Genomic DNA, 19,638 nt, shown 5'->3' with positions numbered 1-19,638 from the left:
TGAAAACAAATCACTTGATCTCTTCACCTTTCACAAGCTCTTCTGAGCGGGGACCTTCCTTAGTCTGTGTTGAGATCCTCTGGGGAAACCTTGTTCGTAGGTTTGAAGCTGGTGACATTTGGTTGTTTCCAGGCTCTCTTTGGGGTGATGCCAGCCCTTGGTGGGTGCTGTGGTTTGGCTGAGATACCTTTTCCAATGCAGTGTATGGTGACAGGCTGATGGAGGCCAAGAGGAGCTTTTGGCCTTCAAGAAAAGGTCTCTTGCTCCTGTCTTCAGCAGCAACTTATGGGACTGGCATTAGGAGCTTGTTACTCTGACAAAGAGCTTTCCTAGGCACCTGCATTGCTCTGTTCAGGCTGTTGTAAGGGCTCTGAGTAGCTGAGTTCCCCTTCCCTGAGCAGCCATGCATCTTCCATGCTGTCACGCCTGTCGCAAGGACTTACCAAATGACACATCACGGGACCATTTAGAGACCCAACAGGGATGCAGATTTCTATTTGCTTGGAAGAAACATCCATTCTGGGGTCCTGAGATCCTGAAATATTGAAAAGGGATGGCGCTTTCACATGGCTGAGGCACATGTGTGCCACCACACTGCACAGAGATGGCCGTGTGTCTTCTGGGAATGCACCACTGCGAGTGCTCTCTGTAGCTGGTGCTGAAGCACAAGCGCCAAAGTCTTAGAGGCAGCCAGCAGGATGAGAGACAGTGCCATTGCCTGCTCTGTCTGGGCATGAGGTGGCCCTGGAGTGATCCATCGAGGCATCAAATGAGGGGCTGGGCAGGGTGGGAATACTGTCGGCCTGAGCCTGGGCTTGGAAAGTGTTTCTGGAGTGCTCCACATAGCATACTGCTGCCCTAGACAGGGCACAGCAAACGCTGGGGTGTGTGGTAGGGCCATTCATACCGAAGAATCCGGGAGGGGATGGGAAGAAAGCTGGTGTTGGAGGGAAGGGTGCTCGGTGGCTGCATTCTGCAGCAGTCTTGAGGCACACCAGGCTGGAGAAGGGCTCTGCATGCTGATGGGGGTGGTAGTGGCCCACTGGGGTGTTCACTGCGTGGTGGCGGCCGGTCTCGGTGTGCACAGAGAGCAAGAGGGGCAGAGGACCCAAGGCTTTCATGATTACTTTCTGTCCTGGAGGGCTTAAGCTGCTCTGAGTTGGTGTGAAGGGTGCCTCCCTGCCCAGGCAGGACCTCTTGGGCACAGGAGCTCAAGGAGTCCTGTGTTCTCTTCTGTAAAAAGGAGAAACTTCCCTGCTTGGAGGAGGCTGCTTCCAGAGTGAGAGGGTGCAGAGGCTCTGCTGCGTGCTCCTGTGCTCTTACGTGTTTGCTGTCTCCAGCCCAGGAGCAGGGCAAGTGTGTGCTGCTCCCTTGGGTGGCAAAAGAAGTTTAACCATGTGTCAGATGCAACTCACTTTGTCTGGGAAGAGACAGTGGTGGAGTGGAAGCTAAAATGTGGGAGCAGATTTCTTCTGCTCTGCAAATGCAGTGGGGTTACTCCAGCCTGGGAACAGGCTAGGAGATGGGGTCTGGCTTGGAGAGCTCCTGGTCTGGCTGCGTGTTTTGCAGCTCTAAAGTGTCTGGCACTATTTGGTGCCATTCTGAGCATTTGGGCATTGCTCCATGATCTTCTCATGGTTTGTTTGGGACTGGCTCAGGGGGTGACATCCCTGTGCAATGAAAAGTGAGGAATACACAGCTCCATCTTATTCATATAGTCTTCTATCTTCCCTCACCTGTCAGTGCTGCCTGAGCTGTGCTTGTGGTCTCATGGTCCTTGTTAATGATCACCAGTGTCTTTGTGACCTCTGTGCATAACTTCCCTTTGTAGCTCTGTGCTGATTTATGAGAAGTCTTGGAGGTTTCATCATGGTGCTTCCTATGGAAACAGGCCACCAGGCCAATGTCTCCCAGTGTGTAGGGAGAAGGTGGCCGTGATGCTCTGATTGTGAGTTCTCCCAGGCCATGAGCCTTCAGCACCGTTTCTTCTTCCTGGCTGTTCATGTGAACTGTCATAGATAATTTCAAGACTTTGGATTGGAATCTTCCTCTGGTACTCAATTTTTGCTTATATGTGCTGAGTGCGTTTGGGCTCAGTAAATGACTTCTACAGCTTGGAGAGAGCAGCAGCCTCCATGGACTTTGTGCAGCACAGCTGGCTTTTGGTTGGGCACAATAAACAAACACTCTTCAAAGCTGGTTTGGGAGCAGCTTCTGAAGGATCTGATGCATGGTGGTGGAGGAGCTGGAACAGACCCCAAAAGCATCCTCCCAGTGATGTTCTGGGGCTGTTGCAGGAGTCAAAAGATGTGAGTATAGCAGTGAGGTTTTGTTCAAAATTGAGGGCTCTCTTTGAATCAGTGGCAGAAGTGCCAGGATAGGCTAAGGCAAGGAGATCTAGTGTATGATCTGTAGAAAGAGCTAGAGAGGTACTAGTCTCTTCTGGACCATCGATATGTGTCAGACTCTGTGTTAGTGCTTTTGGCAGTCTACGGTCTTTTCAAGTTTTAGTCATCAAAGTCCAGTCAGACTGTGGGGCTGGTGTCCATGCCCTAATCAACCCAGGCTCTTCTGCTGGGGACTATTTATAAAGGTCTAAATCTTCTGTGGCATGGAGGAAAGGAGTGAGTGTATTTCATCCTGGCCAGTGCTCCGCTACAGTAGGGAAAGGTTGGTGTGTGCAAGGCCACCTTTGGTGCAAGGCATCTTACTCCTGTGGCACCTAGCTTCGGAGCTGTGCTCTGTTCTCCTGCTTTGGTGCTAAGCATCTCCTTTCAGTAGACCTCGTTGACCTCTCTCCTAGGTACGGACACTGTTTGTCAGTGGTCTTCCTGTGGATATCAAGCCCAGAGAGCTCTACCTACTCTTCCGACCATTCAAGGTAAGAAGGTTTTCAAATGTGGTCTCTGGTAAGAAAGACGCTGTCTTATGGCCAACCTTGCAGACAGGATCTCTGTCAGAGGGGCAGAAAGGATGAAGTGGGAAGGTTGGCCTTCTGTGAAAGCTTGGGGAACCAGCGTGGTAACCTATGGCTTGTACGCAGCTGGTGACCCTCCCCTCGAGACAGTTGTTGATATCATGCCCTCTCCAAGCTTGACGAGGGCTGCTTGGCCAGCCCTGCCGCCCAACTGGATCAGTACTTCCTTGAGGATGTGTCCTGATCTCCTAACTCTCCATCGTTCGCTAGATCAACATGTAGGCTGCCTCGGGGAAGTGGGGTTTCCTTGTTTGCCCTCTTCTAGCAGGGGGTGAGCTGTGCTCTGTAGGCACTAGCCTGGCAGGGTGCTAGTCTTAGTAGCTTGATGAAGGGCTAGAAAATGGGATTTCTTCCTGAAGGGCCAGAAGACACTAGCTAAGATACCCACTCTACCCTTAGTCTAGTCTAAGTCCCTTCTTTTGGTGGGAAAGAAGCGTTAATGTACCTACTGCTGCTTGCAAACCTTGCCTCGTGAAGGATTTGGTGCTACAGGACCTCCTGGAGCTGTTGTGTCATGTCTCGATTGTAGCTTGGCTCCTTCAGGAACCTGACACTGACTTGCTTTCTTCCCTTCTGCAGGGTTATGAAGGGTCACTGATCAAGCTAACTTCAAAGCAGGTATCTCCTCTTTCCAGCTTTTTTGGTTTTTGCTAGAAAACCAGGCATGGTGGGAGGGGAGGGGGACAGGTACTATTTCACTCTGTAAAGCATTGTTGTGTTTAGCACCATGTCTACAGCAGGATTCTGCTCTTCTCCACTATCCTGGTGGCCCCAAGCTCTCGGTATGTGCTGAATGGCTCCATATCTTCTATTGCTTCCCAGGGCCATATGGGCTGGATGAGACTTGATGCTTCAGCCTCAAACCCTGTGCTGCCAGAAACCTTCCCCAGTCCCACCCTAATCCCCTTCCTAACAAGTCCTCCTTGTCAGCATGGGGTACTCTTGCTGGGGGCTACCAGGATGAGCAGTGCCCCTGCGTACATGAATGCCAAAACATTTTGGTGTGATGGGAGCAGCCACTGAGTGGGATTCTTGTGCAGATGACCTAAGGCACTTCAAGCTCTGGTTGAAGGCCCTCTGCAGCTTTAGGTGGTCTCTTCTGCTTGCTGTAAGCTGTCTGGGGCAGAGGGGGTAGCAGGTAGCTTGAGGAGCTGGAAGAAACTTCAAATTAAAATCAGCATTATTTCTTCTAGCCAGTTGGTTTTGTGACCTTTGACAGCCGGGCTGGTGCTGAAGCAGCAAAGAACGCCTTAAATGTGAGTACCCAATGTGCTGGGAGTACCTGATGGCCTTGGGGGGTCTAGGGGCCGTATGCTGTAGCTAGACCTGGAGCTGTGGGCTAAAGTTGTGTTTGCCTTGCCTATAGCATGGGAAGGGTTAGGGTGTCTTAGTTGTGCCCTTGAGTACAGAAGCTACGTGGTCCTGCAGCATCTCGTCAGGGAAGCAGCAGAACTGTTTAAGGCTGACATCAGTGTGAGCAAATGAATGCAGACTATTCCACACTTAGTGCAGGTGTAGTTTCTGACCACTGGAAGACTGCTCCAGGGCCTCTGAGGGTATGGGGAAGGAACAGCTACTTCTTTTCCTTGAGTTTGCATGCAACTCAATAACTGGCCTCTGATGGCAAGATTCAGGCTGTGAAGCCTATTTCTCATCCATTAAGTGCTCCCTCCTGTATGGGGAAGACTGGTGAACTAAGAGAGCCACCTTGCTCAAATGAGCAGGGATTACCTATGTGTGGCAATGTGTGGCCAGAGCTACTTTTCAAGGAGCACTGAGCACCAAGGTGGGCGCTCGCTTGACTCAGGCTTTGCTTGGGGTACCTGGAGCAGCCAGGTTTTCTCTGGGGAACCAGCCCTTGGAAAACAGATGAGAAGAGAGGTCTTGTGGGTGTAGGTGGTTGCCAGGCACAGGGTGATACCCAGCTGGCACCCTGTGATGCTTTAAGTAGGCATGTGGAGCTCAACTGTGTTTAACATGAGCTTTCTGACGCTCTAGGTCAAGCTTACCAGGGTATGAGGGTAGAGAAACAGGCTCAGTGCAAAGCTGGTCTGTCATGTGGCTGTAGGACTTGCTCGGTGCTAGTGGCCTTGTTAAAGCCTTACTTACCAAATGCCCAGGTGTCAAGTGTGGCAGGTCAGCAGAGCAGGTCCTTGTCCTGGACTCTGATCTGCCAAGACCTCTGCAGCCAGAAGGTACTTCCTTCAGAAAGGAAGGAAACCAGCCTTCCCATGCTGCTATTTGCATGGCAGGGCCTACGCTGTCTAGTATGGGCTCTTTAGCACATTCACAGTGTTTCCAAACTGCCGCTGCTCAAGAAAAAGACCTGAAGATGATCAGCATGGGAGGCATACCCAAAACTATCCGCATACTGTGTGGGCGCTGGGCAGCAAGACATGCTGATCTGGTTCTGCTCTGCTGTAGACCTTGCCTTGGGCGCTGCGGCATGTGCTAGTGTCTCTGCCTGTAGCAGCACTACAGGTAGGAGCTCCAGTACGGATGGGTTGTCCCAGCTCCAGCAGGTGGGTATTTCCTGGCCAGTGTTGGTAGAAATATCAATCATGCTGGAAACAATGGTCCTAGGCCAGCCAAACATAGAAATACAAAGCATGTGGGAGCTCAAGTGCTGCAGGGAGGTGACGAAAATCTGGGCATGTGACTGCAGCATGGTGGCCTTGGTTCCCCAGTTGGGCTTTGCTCCATGGATAGGCACAGTCCTTGCTTGGACTGGAAACCTCCCCTTTGAGAGATTCCTGTGCTTTCTTCTGTGACAGGGCATCCGCTTCGACCCAGAGAACCCCCAGACCTTGAGGTTAGAGTTTGCAAAAGCCAACACAAAGATGGCCAAGAGCAAGCTGATGGCCACGCCAAACCCTACCAACATCCACCCTGCCTTGGGCGCACACTTCATTGCACGGGACCCTTGTGAGTATGCTTTGAGGTCATGGCTGGTGCAACCCAGGAGATGCCCAACCCTGGGAATGTTGACAGGCTGGAAAAAGAGCCATGCGTATGTATGCTCTGGCTGAAATATGCCTGGTGTAAGAAGGCCAGAATATTAGGGTTACAAGAGAGTAACAGGCATCTGGTAAGGCTTCTGGCCAACGCTTGAAGTGTTGAGAGAGCAGAACTGGTTTGGGTAGTTCAAGTGATACCACAGGTCCTTTAAATCATCCCTAGGTGCCAAGTGGAAAGGATGGGTTCTGTGTCATGTGCCCTCAGTGTAGCTTGGTGGGGTGAGCAGCCCTGCTGAGGCTTGTTGGGCAGCCTGTAATGTAGTGCTGAAAGCCCTGTCCTCTGTCTTGCCATCCTGTGACACCGGCCTTGTCCTATGTGTGTGACCCAGCCTGTCCCAAGCCCATGTGGGTAGCTGAGCAGTGACAAAGCATGTTCCTGGCCTCTGTTGGCAAGGCTGGAGGAGCAGCTGGTCACAGGAATGCTGGAGGGGTGCAAGATTTTATGCCTCAGTGCAAAGCTTCAGCTTGGGGTTGGAAACCCCTCGAACCAAGCTGCTGGGGCCAGCGACTGAGCTGCTGCCACCTTGTCTCCTGCTGTGTAGATGACCTGACTGGAGCAGCTCTTATTCCAGCATCGCCAGAGGCGTGGGCTCCGTACCCGCTGTACACCACGGAGCTGACCCCCGCCATCCCCCATGCTGCCTTCACCTACCCAGCGGCCGCCGCCGCAGCTGCTGCTCTTCACGCTCAGGTGAGTCGCTCCCTGCGCCAGAACCCGGCTCCCTTCTGCCCTGCCCTGGCGCTCGCGCCCGCGGGTTCTGCTTGGCTGGTCCGACCCTGGCCTCTGCACCTTGGCTCCCAGGCAGAGCCTCCTCCCTGTGTTGAGGCCCCCCAGCTCGGAGCAAACCGCAGGGGATGGGTCTGTGTGGAGCAGAGCAGCCAGGGCTGGATGATGACTTCTGACCTGGAGGTCCAGCCTGCTTCCCGGCAGGAGGCAGGCAGATGGGAGAGTCGGGGTTCAGTTTCTGGCTGGCTGCTTTGGTCCCTGCAGCCAGAGGCTGGGACTACTGGGAGGAAAAACTACCTGCCAGCAAGTAAGATGTCCTCCTTGAAGTCATGGCAAAGGCAACAGGCTTAGCTCGGTGGTGAAGCTCAGGGGCTCAGCTGGGACCCCCTTGGGGCCAAGCAGTTCAAATACTCTTGAAACTGGAGGAGAAGGTCCTGCAGGAGATGAGTGAGTCCTTGTCACAGTGAGGAGCTCTGATGGGACAGTGTTATATACCCTGGATGCAGACTAGAGAGGGTTACTTTATTTATGAGCCCTGGAAATGCTGGTGGTGGTTCAACCCACTGCCTAGTTCCCCAGGGTCTGTAGCTGACAGCTGGAGATGTAGGGATGCCTGTACTGGTCTGAAACTGGAATGCTTTAATGTATTGAGACCAACACCCCTGCTGAGCATGAAGCCCCTGAAACCATGGAAATGCAAGGGAAAGCCAAAATAGCGAAGTAGTGTCCTAATTCCAGATTAAGGTGCTTGGTGTAGAGCAGTTGTACAGGAGAAACTGGAGCCCTGCCCTGCTTAGTGTTACCAGCCAGCTGTGTTCTGCCTGCTTTGGTCTCTGCTCCTTTAGTAGTGCCATGGGGGACTACAGCAGTGGGACTCTGGGCTTAGACCCCAGAGCATTGGGACTTAACCTCTGCTCTCTGCAGGGTGTTCATCTTCCCTACTCAAATTGAGAGGAAAATCTGTGTCCCCTCACCTTGTTCACCTGGTCAATGCTCGGTTGGCCCTTTGGCATCCTCTTGTTTCTTCCAAGTGTCTTGACTGTAACTGCCCAGCTTCAACCCCAGCTTGTCTCCCAAATGCAATATGGAGGCAGTGGAGGGGATGCAAGCTCCTGGCTTGTGTAGGCTTGTCTGTCCTGCCCCTTGCACCCCTGCAGGCCTCTGCTGCTTTTGCCCTTTTACTGGTGAGCTAGTTATGGGCTGAAGCTTCTGCAGGGTAGGCAAGATGTGCACGGGGCCCAAGGCAGGACCAGGCACTGGCTTGTTCTTCAAGAGCCTCCAGAGCCAGACTGGTCCTTCACCAGGAGGCTGATGCTCGTTGGTGTTATCTGAAAGTTACTGATGGTGGCCACAACTGGAGGAGTGTGCTCTGCTCCTGGGTAGCCCTTTTTTGCTGCCCATTGTGTGTTGGTTAATGGAGCTAAGGGCTGTTGCCAGTTGAATTGTCCCTGGCAAGGAGGACCAATAAAAAACCCTTCTGGTCTGGCTGATGTGGTTGAGGGGATGGTAAGGTCATAGAAAGGCTTGGGCTGGAAGGGACCTTAAAGTTCATCCAGCTCCAACCCCCTGCCACGGGCAGGGACCCCTTCCACTGGAGCAGCTTGCTCCAAGCCCCCGTGTCCAACCTGGCCTTGAACACTGCCAGGGATGGGGCAGCCACAGCTTCTCTGGGCACCCTGGGCCAGTGCCTCAGCACCCTAACCAGGGAGATGAAACCATTACTGCAGTTTCTTCAAGGATGATAATTGGTGACTCTAATGGAGACCCTGAGCATAGGGGTTAGACCCCAGGCTTTATGGTGCATGATGGGGGGTTAAAACTCTGCTCTCCTGAAGTGGAGGGTGTCAAGGAGGCCTTCACCTTCAGCAGCATCTTTTCCCTCTGGGGTCTTAGTTCCTGCCCTCCAGTTGGCAAGCTACTAGATTTCAAAGAGCAATTCTGGTTACAGTAATGATCCCGAGGCACAAAGGAGCTCCCTGTATAGGTAGGAGTCCTTGCCCAAGGAGGTCCATAAGACCTGGGGGCATGTCACCATTTAAGGAGCAAGTGTAGCCCCTCTGGGACATGGCTGGACGCAGCTTTCTTCCAAGAGTACCTGGGCTGGCCGAGTCCAAGGAGCTCCTTGCTGGTTTGTGCTGGAGCTGGCAGTGACCTCACAGGGAGACATTCTGGTGCAGTATATGTTACCAATAAAGTTTTATGGGGTTAAACATTACTCAGGTTGGCAGGCCCGAGCTGCCTGGTCTCTAGGCTGGAGCCCTCTCCCTCATAGAGCTGGGGCAAGGTGGAGCGAGTCAGTAAAGTGACTTTTGCTCACAAACTGGGCTAACCTTAGTCTCGGTGTGCTGAGCCCTCTGCTTGTGCTGGTTAGGGGTTGGTTTGCCTTGCTGGTGGGGTGGTGGGCGCATGGGTTGTTCTCCAGGACAGCTGCAGTTCTTCCTCCTGAGGCTAGTGTTGGCTGGAGGATGTTCATGGGGATGGCCAGAGCTATAGCAGCTCTATAACAATCAGTCTGGAAGCAGGCATGAAGTTGGAGGCTGTAGCTAAACTGAGAGCTTGGCGCAGAAGATTTAAACCTGCAGTGCTTGTCCTCCTGCAGCTGTGTTCAAGTCTGGTAGTGAGCAGGAGAGGAGGTGGCTGCTCCCTGCACCTATACAGCCTCCTGAGAGCTGCCCAGAGGGCTGACAGGTTGACAAGGGGCAGGAGATGGCAGGGGCTGGGCCTGGCCTGGCACAATGGGAGCTGTTCCCAGCAGGCCGATGTGACTGTGGCCTGACCCTGCACCACCGAGGGCCTCTACCTGCGGGAACTCTGCTGACTTTAAGATTGTCCCATTTGCCTTCCTTCCCACCCACCCTCTCTCAAATCCCTCCTTTGATGTCCCTAGTGAACTCCAGCCATGATGCCAGCGCAGGCTAGCCCTGAAGCTCAGAGCTGTCCCTGGAGATGGGACATCCTAGTGATGCCTTATTGCAGCTAGTGGAGTGGCTGTACTACAGCTTCATTCCTAGAAGTGTTAAGCATGATGGCAGCCCCGTCTGGAAGGACTGGTAAGGTAACCATCTCTCCTCCAAGGTGCACCATGGGATTTGCAAGCTTCTGCCCATCTCTGTAGCCCGTATCTCCTTGGCAACCCAGTGCATGGGCCTCACGCTACCCACCCACCAGAGCCTGGGGAATGAGATGCCAGGCCTTCTTTCTAACCCACATCTCCAACTTGGCCGCACATGACATGGCGCACACAGCATGGCACCATCTTACATCAACTCCTCCCAGCTGAGCCAGGCTCAGCCAGGTCCCGCCGGTGGGAGGGGAGCAGCCTGGTTGAGCCAGGGCAGAGGCAACCCTGCCGCTCGGCATGAAAGAAACCTGGTTTCTCCCCAGCCCATGACCCTTTGAGGGCAACCAGAAATATACACCTTGATCTCACTCCTGGCACACGGTGGGGGAGGTGAGTGACGTGATAGTGATAGCACACGACTAAATTCTAGTGGGCACCTTAGACAACAGCACTTGCCGGTCACTTTGTTCCAGAATTGCATATCGGGACAGACCCTGCCCTTAATCATGGGTCTAATCTCACCTCTTTCCTTTCCAGTTACTGGAAATGGAGCAAGTTCCTGCCTGGAGCTTGGCTTCTCCCTTGCAACCTGACATCACAGGCTAAGGGGGAAGAAGGCCTGGCTTGGGACTGGTTGTCAGGGAAGATGGTTGCTGTGGTCAGCTCTAACTGAAGGAACTGAGTCTTGCTCACTTCTTATTGCAGTGGTTCTGGATAGTGGATTTTTCCTCTGTGTGGTAGTGATGTTGGGGAAAGAATTCATTGAAGATGGGAGGCCAGGTCTGCCTTTGCCCTTAGAAGACCGTGAGGTGCAAAGATGTGCGGAGCTGGTCTCATGGGGAGAGCTTTGATGCAATCATAGAGATAATGATGCAGCTTGTCGTGTTCTGTTGGGACCATGTGAACAGCTATTGCCTGTGTGACGGAGTCGGGCTGCATTGCATCTGATGGGAAACTGCTTGTTCCGGAGTGCTGCTAAGCCAGGCTCTGAGTGGGCAGTAGCAGACTTCATAAGAACATGCCTGATGCTGTTGGTGGTTATAACATGGTGCTTGTAGGAGACTAGGCTGACATGTGGGGTACCGAGAGCTCAGGAGGCTGTCTAGGGTAGGTGTTTTCAAGGCAGGAAGCAAGTTGCAGGTGCTAGTCCTTTAGGGGTGGGCTGCCCAGGGTACCCTCAGAGCATCCATGTTGCTGCTGCTGGCAGCAGCCTTGTCTGAAGGCTTTAAGGAGATGGTGGATGTGGGTCCCTGAACTTAGGACCTGACCAAGCAAGTGGTGGGTGGAAGGAGCAGGCCTGGACCATGGCTGTATGGTGGTGGTGGTGCAAGAGCCCAGCAGGACCCTAAGGCTTCCGAGCACTGAGTTGAGGCAGAGCCCAGTGATCAAAGAAGATGTCGGTGCTCAAAAGAAACCTTCCCCTCTTGTTTGCTGTGGGAGCTGGCTTAGAGCAAGCTGGATTTCCTGAGCAGTGGCTGCTCTTGTGGATGGACTGAGGCAGATCATGGTGGCTGTGATCTGGTGAGAACTGTGAGGACGGTGAAGATGTGCTGGAGCAGGCTCAGGTGCTCCTCCTTCAGTACTGTACCGTGGGGAGGCTGCAACTTGCTGGGTGTGTGACCGCCTGGTGCCACTGGCCTGGCTGAGCCCTGCAGCACCAAGCAATGGCCATGGTGGATCTGCTGGACAATGGGGATCTGCCTTTGTGCACCACTAACCTCTGGACTTGCTTCATGGTCCCATCTGCAAAACTCTCCTGAACTTCATGTTGTGTCAGCTGAGCTCTGATAGAACCTCCCTGGGATGGGGAACTGCAGACAGTGATGGATTTTCTACACCTGGTAACTTGCTGTGTGTTTGTTGGAGCTGTTGTGTAGGACTTTGCAGGATTATTCTTTCTGGGCAACCTTCATGCTTCCCAGAGGTGTGAAGCACTCTTCAAGACCTTCATGTCTTTCTAAACTCCAGTGACTTAGTGCTGGCATAGCTGGCCAGGCAGCCCTGAGCCCTTTCCTTCTAGCCAGAGAAGAGCAAGCAAGGAATTCTTGGCTCGTCCAGGTACCTGTTGAGCAGCTTTTCTTGCTAAATCATGCCTGATAAATGAACCGGACCAAGATGCCATCTGAAGTGACTCCCTGACCTGTGGCCAGCCTGGTTCTCCGTAGCTCAACCCAAAGGAAAGCAGCACAACTCATGTCCAGTCTGGGAAAAGGAAAAATGCTTGTTTGCTATGGGCTTTGAGATGGGAATGTATCCATGAGCTGCAGCATAAGCTGCCTCAAGGCCCAGAGGGGTACAAGGTATTGGCCTTTTAAAACACCTCTCCTAAGCAACAGAATGGATCAGTGCCTAACATCTCCTGTATGCTCCTTGACGTGGTATGAGACGTCCTCTAGCCCTCCCTCACCATAGCTGCCTTGGGGATGTATGTGCTTGATTTGACTGCAAGCGAGGCATTGTTGGTGGTGGGTTGAGCTGCTTAGGTCTTAACCAGCCTGCAAGTGTTTGGATGCTCCTCTGCTTAACCCAGCCCCCTTAAGGACTCTACAGGCATGTGGCTCGGGTGAAGTGCCTGCTGCTGAGCCTGGAAATGTGTGTCCGGAGAGTGCTAATGGGTGATGTTAGTGCCTCACGGGTGCACCTTTGCAGGTTGTCCTTGCCTGCCCTGGGCTGTGTCCTGTCAGCTGGGTTTCCAGCTGGAGCAGAGCAGCTCTTGCTGGCCACCACGGTGGTGTGCCCAAGGCTTGCACACAGTGACCCTCAGCATGGGAAAGTGGTGACCGTGATGTACCTGTGGCTTGCCAGGGTCAGGCTGTCTCAGCAGCAGCATAGCTGAAGGTGCCACTTTGCACATCAGTAGCTGGTAACTAGATACAGCTCTTGGATGTGTTGGTTGGGGTCCCACCAGATCCCAGGAGCACAACGCTGTGCTTTGTCCCTGCCTGCACAGGGAGCCTTTCTTGTGGCTGGGTCCATTCCAGTGGTAGGGATAGCCCTGAGCACTACAAGATGCTGGAACTGACTGCAAAGCAAAGATGGAAAGACCCTAGAAGTAACTAAGGAGGAAAGGCAGGCCACCCGAGCTACATGCAGCTTGAGGATGGATCTCTGTATTCAGGCCATCCCTCCTTCATCTTACTGAAGGAATTGCTCTCCGTAAGGATGGTGGGCAAGATGAGAAATTGAAATTCCAAGGGTAGCTGGGAGAGGCAGTAGAGGACCAGACAAGGAAAGTGAAGCACTGATGGGGTATGTATCCCATTTACCATTTAGGTAGTGCTGGTCTTGTGCTGCAGCAAGGGAAAGGCTCTTCTCTTCTGGCCCCTGGAAGGTGGCAGGCAAAGGCACAAAGTCATCTTCTCCAGCTGTTTGCTGGGACAGATGTTGCACACTGCAGCTCAGGGCTGGCTGCAGTGAGCGGGGGGTGTCTGTCTCATCCCCACAAGCAGGCACGATGTTTGCAGTGGTGTGGCCAGACCCCTTTCCAGCTGTGAGCTAATGCAGCTACAGAAACAACTGTGTCTCTTCCAGTAAAAGCCTCCCTGGCTCTACTTTCTTCACCCGGTGCTGGATGTCTCCAATCGCCTTTTCTCATCTTCCTCCTTAATAGATGTAGTATTTTGAGAGATAACAGATCTTCTGAAAGCTCTTGGAGAAACCTCTTCCCCTTGGTAAGTGCTCTGGCTTGGCCTGGCAGGGTGCAAGCCTCTTGGGACAATCCTGTACATTCTTCTATGGTGCTGGTGGTCTCTTTCAGATGGCTCCAGGAGCCTTCTGTTTGCAGAGTCTCTCTGCTCCTGTGGCAAAAGCAAGGTGCCAAGACACTTCAGATGTGAGAACTGTCCTCTTGCCCAGCTGCTGCCTCCAATCTGGTTCTCCTGGTGCTTTCTGCTGGTTTCAGAAACATCTCCCCTTGTGAGGAGTGTTCCTGCCTAGTCCCATCAAGTCCTTATCCTTTCTGTGGGCTGAAAGACCTGGCAGGTCATTTCCTCACCCTGCCAGTGTGTCAGAGCCTTGGCTTGTGCCCAGGATCACTGCATCTGCACAAGCTCCTGCCAGCCTCCAGGCTGAGCCCCTCTGTGCTACTGGCATGTGGGGCCACCATGAGTCAGGGTGCTTGTGTTTGGTGTATGAGCATTAAAGACCTGCAGAGGAAGGCAGGGAGAGGTGCTCTATCAGAACTGGAGGCTCATTAATGCTGTAACTACTGACAGCCATGTGTTTGCAGAAACAAACCCCAGGATTTCTGTTGAAACTTGAAGCTTGGCCAGGCCTGGGGTGGGGGGTGTGGGGGGCAGAAGTGGCTTAGGCCCCCAAGGAGAGGATGAGGAGCTGGGTTTGGGGATGTGTGTGGCTGCTGTGCTCACTTAACCCAGAGCTGTGCTGCTCACACAGAGCCTGGCGTGGGATGGAGGCAGCTCCCAGGGTTAAGCACTGCAACCTTGTGAATGCAGGGGGAGTTTCCTGTTGCTGCTGGGCAGGAGGAAGCAAATGACTTCCAGCTGTGGAGGGGAGGGTGCTGGAGTGTGAAACCTCGGCCCTGGAGGACTGTGGCTGCTGAGGAGATGTGGCTCTGCTGAGCAAGCACCTCCTGGTGACAGGGCCGGGGGCAGGAAGGGGCCTGTCCTTGCGCTGTGCTGGACCCATAGTTGCCAGTGATGCTGCTGCCTGCACCAAGCTGCTGTCTTCGTGGCCTGTGTTGGTAGAAGGAGATAACTGTGCCCTGGACCAGTGTGGTGGTCTCAGGCTGGGCAGCAAGGGTGCAGCTGAGCTGGGTCCCTCTTACAGGCCAATGGAGCATGGTGTGCATGCACCAAGATAGCTTTTTGTTCATAGCACTAGATGGGACTGGGGAGGAGGGTCTTGGTCAAGTTCGTGTCCTTGATTCCTTCCACCCAAGACTGGACTGAATGGGACACATCTGGCTGCTGTGCCGTGGAGTGAGCTATGGGGCCAGGTGGGAGCTGATTTGGTGACCCTTGCCTAGTGAAGGTGTCTGGCAAGGAGTCCAACCAGCCCAGTGTGCCGGGCTATAGGCAGCTTCAAATGTGGTGCTGGTGCCTGAGCAGGAGCTGGAATCCAGCAGGAGCTCCTCCCTGTGGGAGCCGTCACAGGAAGACAGACTTGAGGTCACTGAATCATGCTTGAAGCTGTTCGGTTACTGGCATCACAGCCCTTGTGCTTGTGGAGGGAGGGCTTGGCCATCACAGGCAGCAGTGCTTTCTGGGAGGTGTGTGCTTATTGTCCCCTCCAGCTCCAGTAAGGATGCTGCAGTGTCAAGGTCCTGGCAGCTTGCTGCATGTCTTCACATGAAGGAGTGGATACAATGCCTCTGGCTTGGCATCCTCATGGGGTGCCAGACATCTGCTTCTTACAGGGTAAAGGGAGTACGGTTTGAAGGGACCGACTGTGAATGTGCCTAGCTTGGAGAGTAATCCAAGGGCTGTCACTGAGACTCTGGGTGTCTTGGTTTTCAGTTCTGACTCTTCTGAAGGCCTGTGTACAGCTTCTGGACAGCTGGGACTGGGGACACAGGTTTGCATCTCCACTCCTGGTTAACTTCCCTGCGAGACTTGCATTGCAGTCACATAGTGCATCAGTTGGACTGTGTGCCTGGTTAGGACATAGCCAGTTCCCATCTCCCCCTCATTGCCAGCTATATCTCAACCTACTGTGGCTGTCTTGAGGTCTCTTGCATGCTTCGAGCCTGCAGAGGAGACCTGACTCTGGCGAGAGCCCTGGCTGGCAGATTCTCCCTTGCTGGGTGCAGGCAGGTATGGGTTAGAAAAGCTCTAAAGCTTCTGCCAAGCTAGATGCTTTGGCTGTGGCTGCAACTCTTCCTTTGCCTGAGTGATCTGGGTCCTTGCTTCAAGAAAGCCTGAATGTCCTTGACCAAGGGTCCCTCTTAGTGGGAGAGTGCCATGTGTGGGGGTTGGAGCTGCTCTGGGAATACTGTTGTTTTTCCTCTGGCACATAGTGCATGTGCTTGGGAGGAGAGCGTCCAGCCAGGCTTGTTCAGGCAAGGGGACAACCTTGCCCGGCTGGTTTAACAAGGGGAACAGTTTAAACCAGGCTCCAGAGGGTTTGCTGCCACTTTCTGCCCATCTTACAGTCCATTCTGCTGGTACCCAGAGCCCTGGATGTAGCTGCTGCTCTTTGATGCCTGTCAGCACCAGCTAGGGAGGGAGGAGAGGGGGGCTGGCTGCTGTGTTTCAGCTCCATTTGCAGCAGCAGCAGCAGGACTGAACCGTGAGCTGTTCCTGCTCTGATCTGTGCTCAGTTGAGTGATACAGACTTTTCCTGCTGCTCTTGGGCATGAAGCTGCTACCTCAGCTCAGCCTGATGTACTGAACGGGAGCATCTGGATGTCTGATGCTGTTCTACTGGGCATTGCCAGATTGCTGCATCTACTGACAGGCTGGAAAGTGCCTGTTCAGTTACTGTTTCCGTGTCTCTTGTTGGGTCCCCATCTAGCAGTCCTTCCTTGGCAAGGAGCAGGCCTCAGCAGTAGATGTGGCAGCAATGACCTGCCAGGGAAGCCTTCAAGTCTTGCTGGTTTGAAGCTCTACCAAGTTCTTCCCATGAAGTGGTTTGCCTGAAGCCTTTTCTAATGGCTGGGTTGTGGCTTAGAAACTTCATGGGTCTTCTCTGTGGTGGATGAGCCAGTTCTTACCCAACGCATGTCATGTAGAGGTGGTCTGGTTTAAATGTGTGGTGAGGAGATGCCTCCTTCTGCTGTCTGAGGGCAGAGTGGCCACCACTTTGGGATGCTGAATGCCCAGCGTGAGCTGCCTCCACCTGCCTCAGCCTGAACCAGGGGAAGGATGTAAATATGGGGGGTGTGTGGGAGTGGGAGCATGCTGGGGGGGAACAGCCCCTCCTCATGCACACTTTTGCAGTGGTAAACTTCATATATAGCTTGGTGGTGAGGAGCTTTCCCAGCTTGGAGGGTGATATTCTGTGTGTTGTAGGGGCCGGGGGCCCAGGTATGAACATGTACTTGGTGGCTGTCTTCTGGTTATGCCAATAGGCAGACAGTAGTTGAGATGTATGGGACCCTGCTGTGCTCCTTAGGGGAGGACCTGGCCAGGTCCCAGTGCCTGGTGAGCCTGGGCCTGTCCTTGCATGAGCCATTGGAGCTGGCCAGTGTAGGGCTGGCACAGTGCAGCCCCAGGTTGGGATGCTACACAGGTAGCATTTGTGACTCACCCTGGAGCCTCATTTTCCATGCTGGAGACATCTGTAACTTAGTGGAATTTGTACATGGCCTGAAGGAGCTGGTGGTTTGGGCTCTGGCTGAGATAATCCTGAATCATGGACCTCTGGCATGGCTTTCTTTTCCAGATGCGCTGGTATCCTCCCTCTGAAGCTACCCAGCAAGGATGGAAGTCTCGTCAGTTTTGTTAGTTCGTTAGTAAGTAATTGATGGCTCTTGGAGCCAGGTGCTTGCCTTGTTCATCCCTTGGGCTCCTGTGGGGAGGAGGGATAGGAGCTTGGGCCCAGCCCCCCACATCAACCCAGTGTGGTTGTGTTAATAGTGACGGATGATGCAGCCAAATCCACCCTTGTGCCCCAAGTCCGAGGGTGGAGAAGGGGCTGTGGGTGCTGTTTTGGGAGCAGATCCAGCCAGCCCTGCTCACTGCTGCTCCTTTCCTGCAGCGTCTCTCCTCAGCTTGTGTTCCTCCTCCCTGCCTCTCCGGAGCGATGTGCCAGGGATGATCACTCAAACTCCTCTCGGTTTGGTTTGGTGACAAGGCACCCAGCCCCGGCGCGCTCCCCAGGGGCTGCCAGCATCCCCCATCCCTGGACTGTGAAGCCACCATGGGCTATGCGCCGCCTCCACCCCTCCCTCCCTCCCTCCCTCCCTCCCCAGGCCATCCTCCCTGGCTGAGCTTCGCAGTGCGGCTGTGCCGAAGCCCAGCCCGGGGGTCTCTGTCCTGGGCTTCCCCGGGCTCGCCCTGTCCCAGTGGCTCAGCTGAAGGGAATGAAAGGCAATGGGTTTTGCATGTTTTCTGGCATGAATTAAAACACTTAACTTGTGTATGTGTGAGTGTAAGTTTGTTTGTTCTAGCGTTTGTGTAACCGTTAGCAACAGGTCTTGGCCCAGCAGATTGACCCATCAACGTTTTCATCTTGCTTCGGTGAAGACTGGGCTTTGAGAAATACTAAACTGTCCTTGTCTCACCCCTTCTCCCACCTCTGCCCTCCCCTTCCCAGTACGCCCAGAAAAATTTGAGAAATGCTCCGTTGTTTTTTTTTCCTTGTTTTGTTTTGGTTTTTTCCAAGTACAATGCACTGGGTTTCTGTTCTCAGCCGTTCTCCTCTGCTCTCAAAGTCAGGGTTATTCTATTAGCTTTTTTCTTCCTCAAATTTCTATCTATAGAACAGCTGTAAAAGATCTAAACTCTTTCTTTTTTTTTTTGGGTTTTTTGTTTTCCACATCCTTCTGATTGGAGAGCATCCAGTCCTGCCAAACATCAGCCATCCTTATGGGAATACCGAACAAAAAAAGAAGTACGAGTATTTTTGTACCATGTGTAATAAGGAAATATTTATGCATCATAAAGAATTTTTTGTGTGTTTGTGTGCAATTAATTATTATTATTATTAAAGAGAAATTGTAATCCTGTAAGATAAGTTAATGTTTAGTTCAAAGCTTGAAAGAGAAGGGTTGTCTTCTGTACCAATGATTCAGTCAGGCATAGTAAACCAGAACTTGTGCAATTTTTGTTCTAGCATCTTATTGCTTGGTATTGAAGTGCTTTCAGTATTATATGACCATGGCTGTCTCGCTTGTATTAAATGAGTTGAGAATAAGTTGCTATATAATTGCTGATCCTATGAGAATGTGAAACTGGATAATATATGAAATGCAAAAAAAAAAAAAAAAAAAAAAACAAAACAAAAAAAAGACAAAAATATATCCCCAGAGGCTGCTGTGACTCTTTCTGTGGTCTTTTGTGTTTTCTTCTGGGGCTGCTTCAGGATTGCTGGTACTCACACCCCTTCCCCTCCATGCCTGTGGCCCCAGCCCTGCCCACAAGGATACAGGCTGCTCTGGGATGCTGCTGCACGCCGTGACTGGGGTTGGGGCATCTTGTCCCTATCGGAGCAGGGCGAGTCCTTGCCTGCTACCATGTGTTAAAGGGGCTGTTGAGGCTGAGTGCTGCTGGAGGCCTCGGTGAGCCTTTTTGGGGTGTGCTTGTTTCCCTTCCCAGTGCCTGTGGAGGCTGAGGCCTCTCCTCCGTGCCAGCGGTGCAGCGAGGAGAGATGTCCATAGAAGGCAAACGTCCTCTGGAGCTGCAGCATCGCCCGGCTCCTCCTCCGGTGCAGGGCGCCCCGGCCAGGGCTGACGATGTCTTCTTGTAGCCTTATCTGTACCTGCTGAAAGCGCTGTGGGAATGGCACCCCTGGGGCAGGGGGTGGTTGTCCTGGGAGATGTCCTGGGGCGGTCTCCCTGCTGTGCCGAAGGGGTTCCTGCAGCTCAGCTTGTCCCTGCCTTGTGATGCTCCTAAATCCCCCCCGCACAGGTTCCCGCCCCAGGGACCGGTGCTTCCCTTTCTCCCGGGGCTGTGAGGGCAGCGCTGCTCGAAGGCGAGGAGCAGCGAGCGAAAATAAAACACCCGGGAGCAGCAAAAGGCAGGTCCAAAAATAGCCCCAGTGGCCCCCGCGCCTGGGAATGGGCTCCGCGGAGCGCTGCTGCTCCGGGAAGTGACTCGCTGCGAGGCTGCCAGAGCAGTGCTGCCAGCCCCTTCCCACGGGATCCCCCTGCCTGTGGCTCAGGCAAAGCTGCCTCCTGCTCCTGCCCTCACCCTGGCTCCTGCCCACATCCCGCTCCTGCTCTCACCCCGGCTCC

At 53.4% G+C, this 19,638-nt stretch overlaps 1 protein-coding gene across 1 annotated transcript in view; it reads left to right on the top strand.

Annotated features, from left to right (window-relative positions):
- The window catches only part of RBPMS2 (RNA binding protein, mRNA processing factor 2), a 28,944-nt gene extending 9,847 nt beyond the window's left edge, over positions 1–19,097 (top strand). The window contains exons 2-8 of the mRNA XM_080626632.1: positions 2,804–2,881; positions 3,557–3,595; positions 4,171–4,233; positions 5,752–5,902; positions 6,537–6,685; positions 17,127–17,196; positions 17,442–19,097. Coding sequence (XP_080482758.1) covers positions 2,804–2,881; positions 3,557–3,595; positions 4,171–4,233; positions 5,752–5,902; positions 6,537–6,685; positions 17,127–17,189 — 543 coding nt within the window. The 3' untranslated portion in view covers positions 17,190–17,196; positions 17,442–19,097. The remainder of the gene's footprint in view (positions 1–2,803; positions 2,882–3,556; positions 3,596–4,170; positions 4,234–5,751; positions 5,903–6,536; positions 6,686–17,126; positions 17,197–17,441) is intronic.
- The last annotated feature ends 541 nt before the right edge of the window (positions 19,098–19,638 follow it).

Source organism: Psittacula echo (genome assembly GCF_963264785.1).
Source record: "Psittacula echo genome assembly, chromosome: 10".
Lineage (NCBI taxonomy): Eukaryota > Metazoa > Chordata > Aves > Psittaciformes > Psittacidae > Psittacula > Psittacula echo.
The sequence above is the reverse complement of the archived record's forward strand: the minus strand, read 5'-3'. Positions and strand labels throughout refer to the sequence as shown.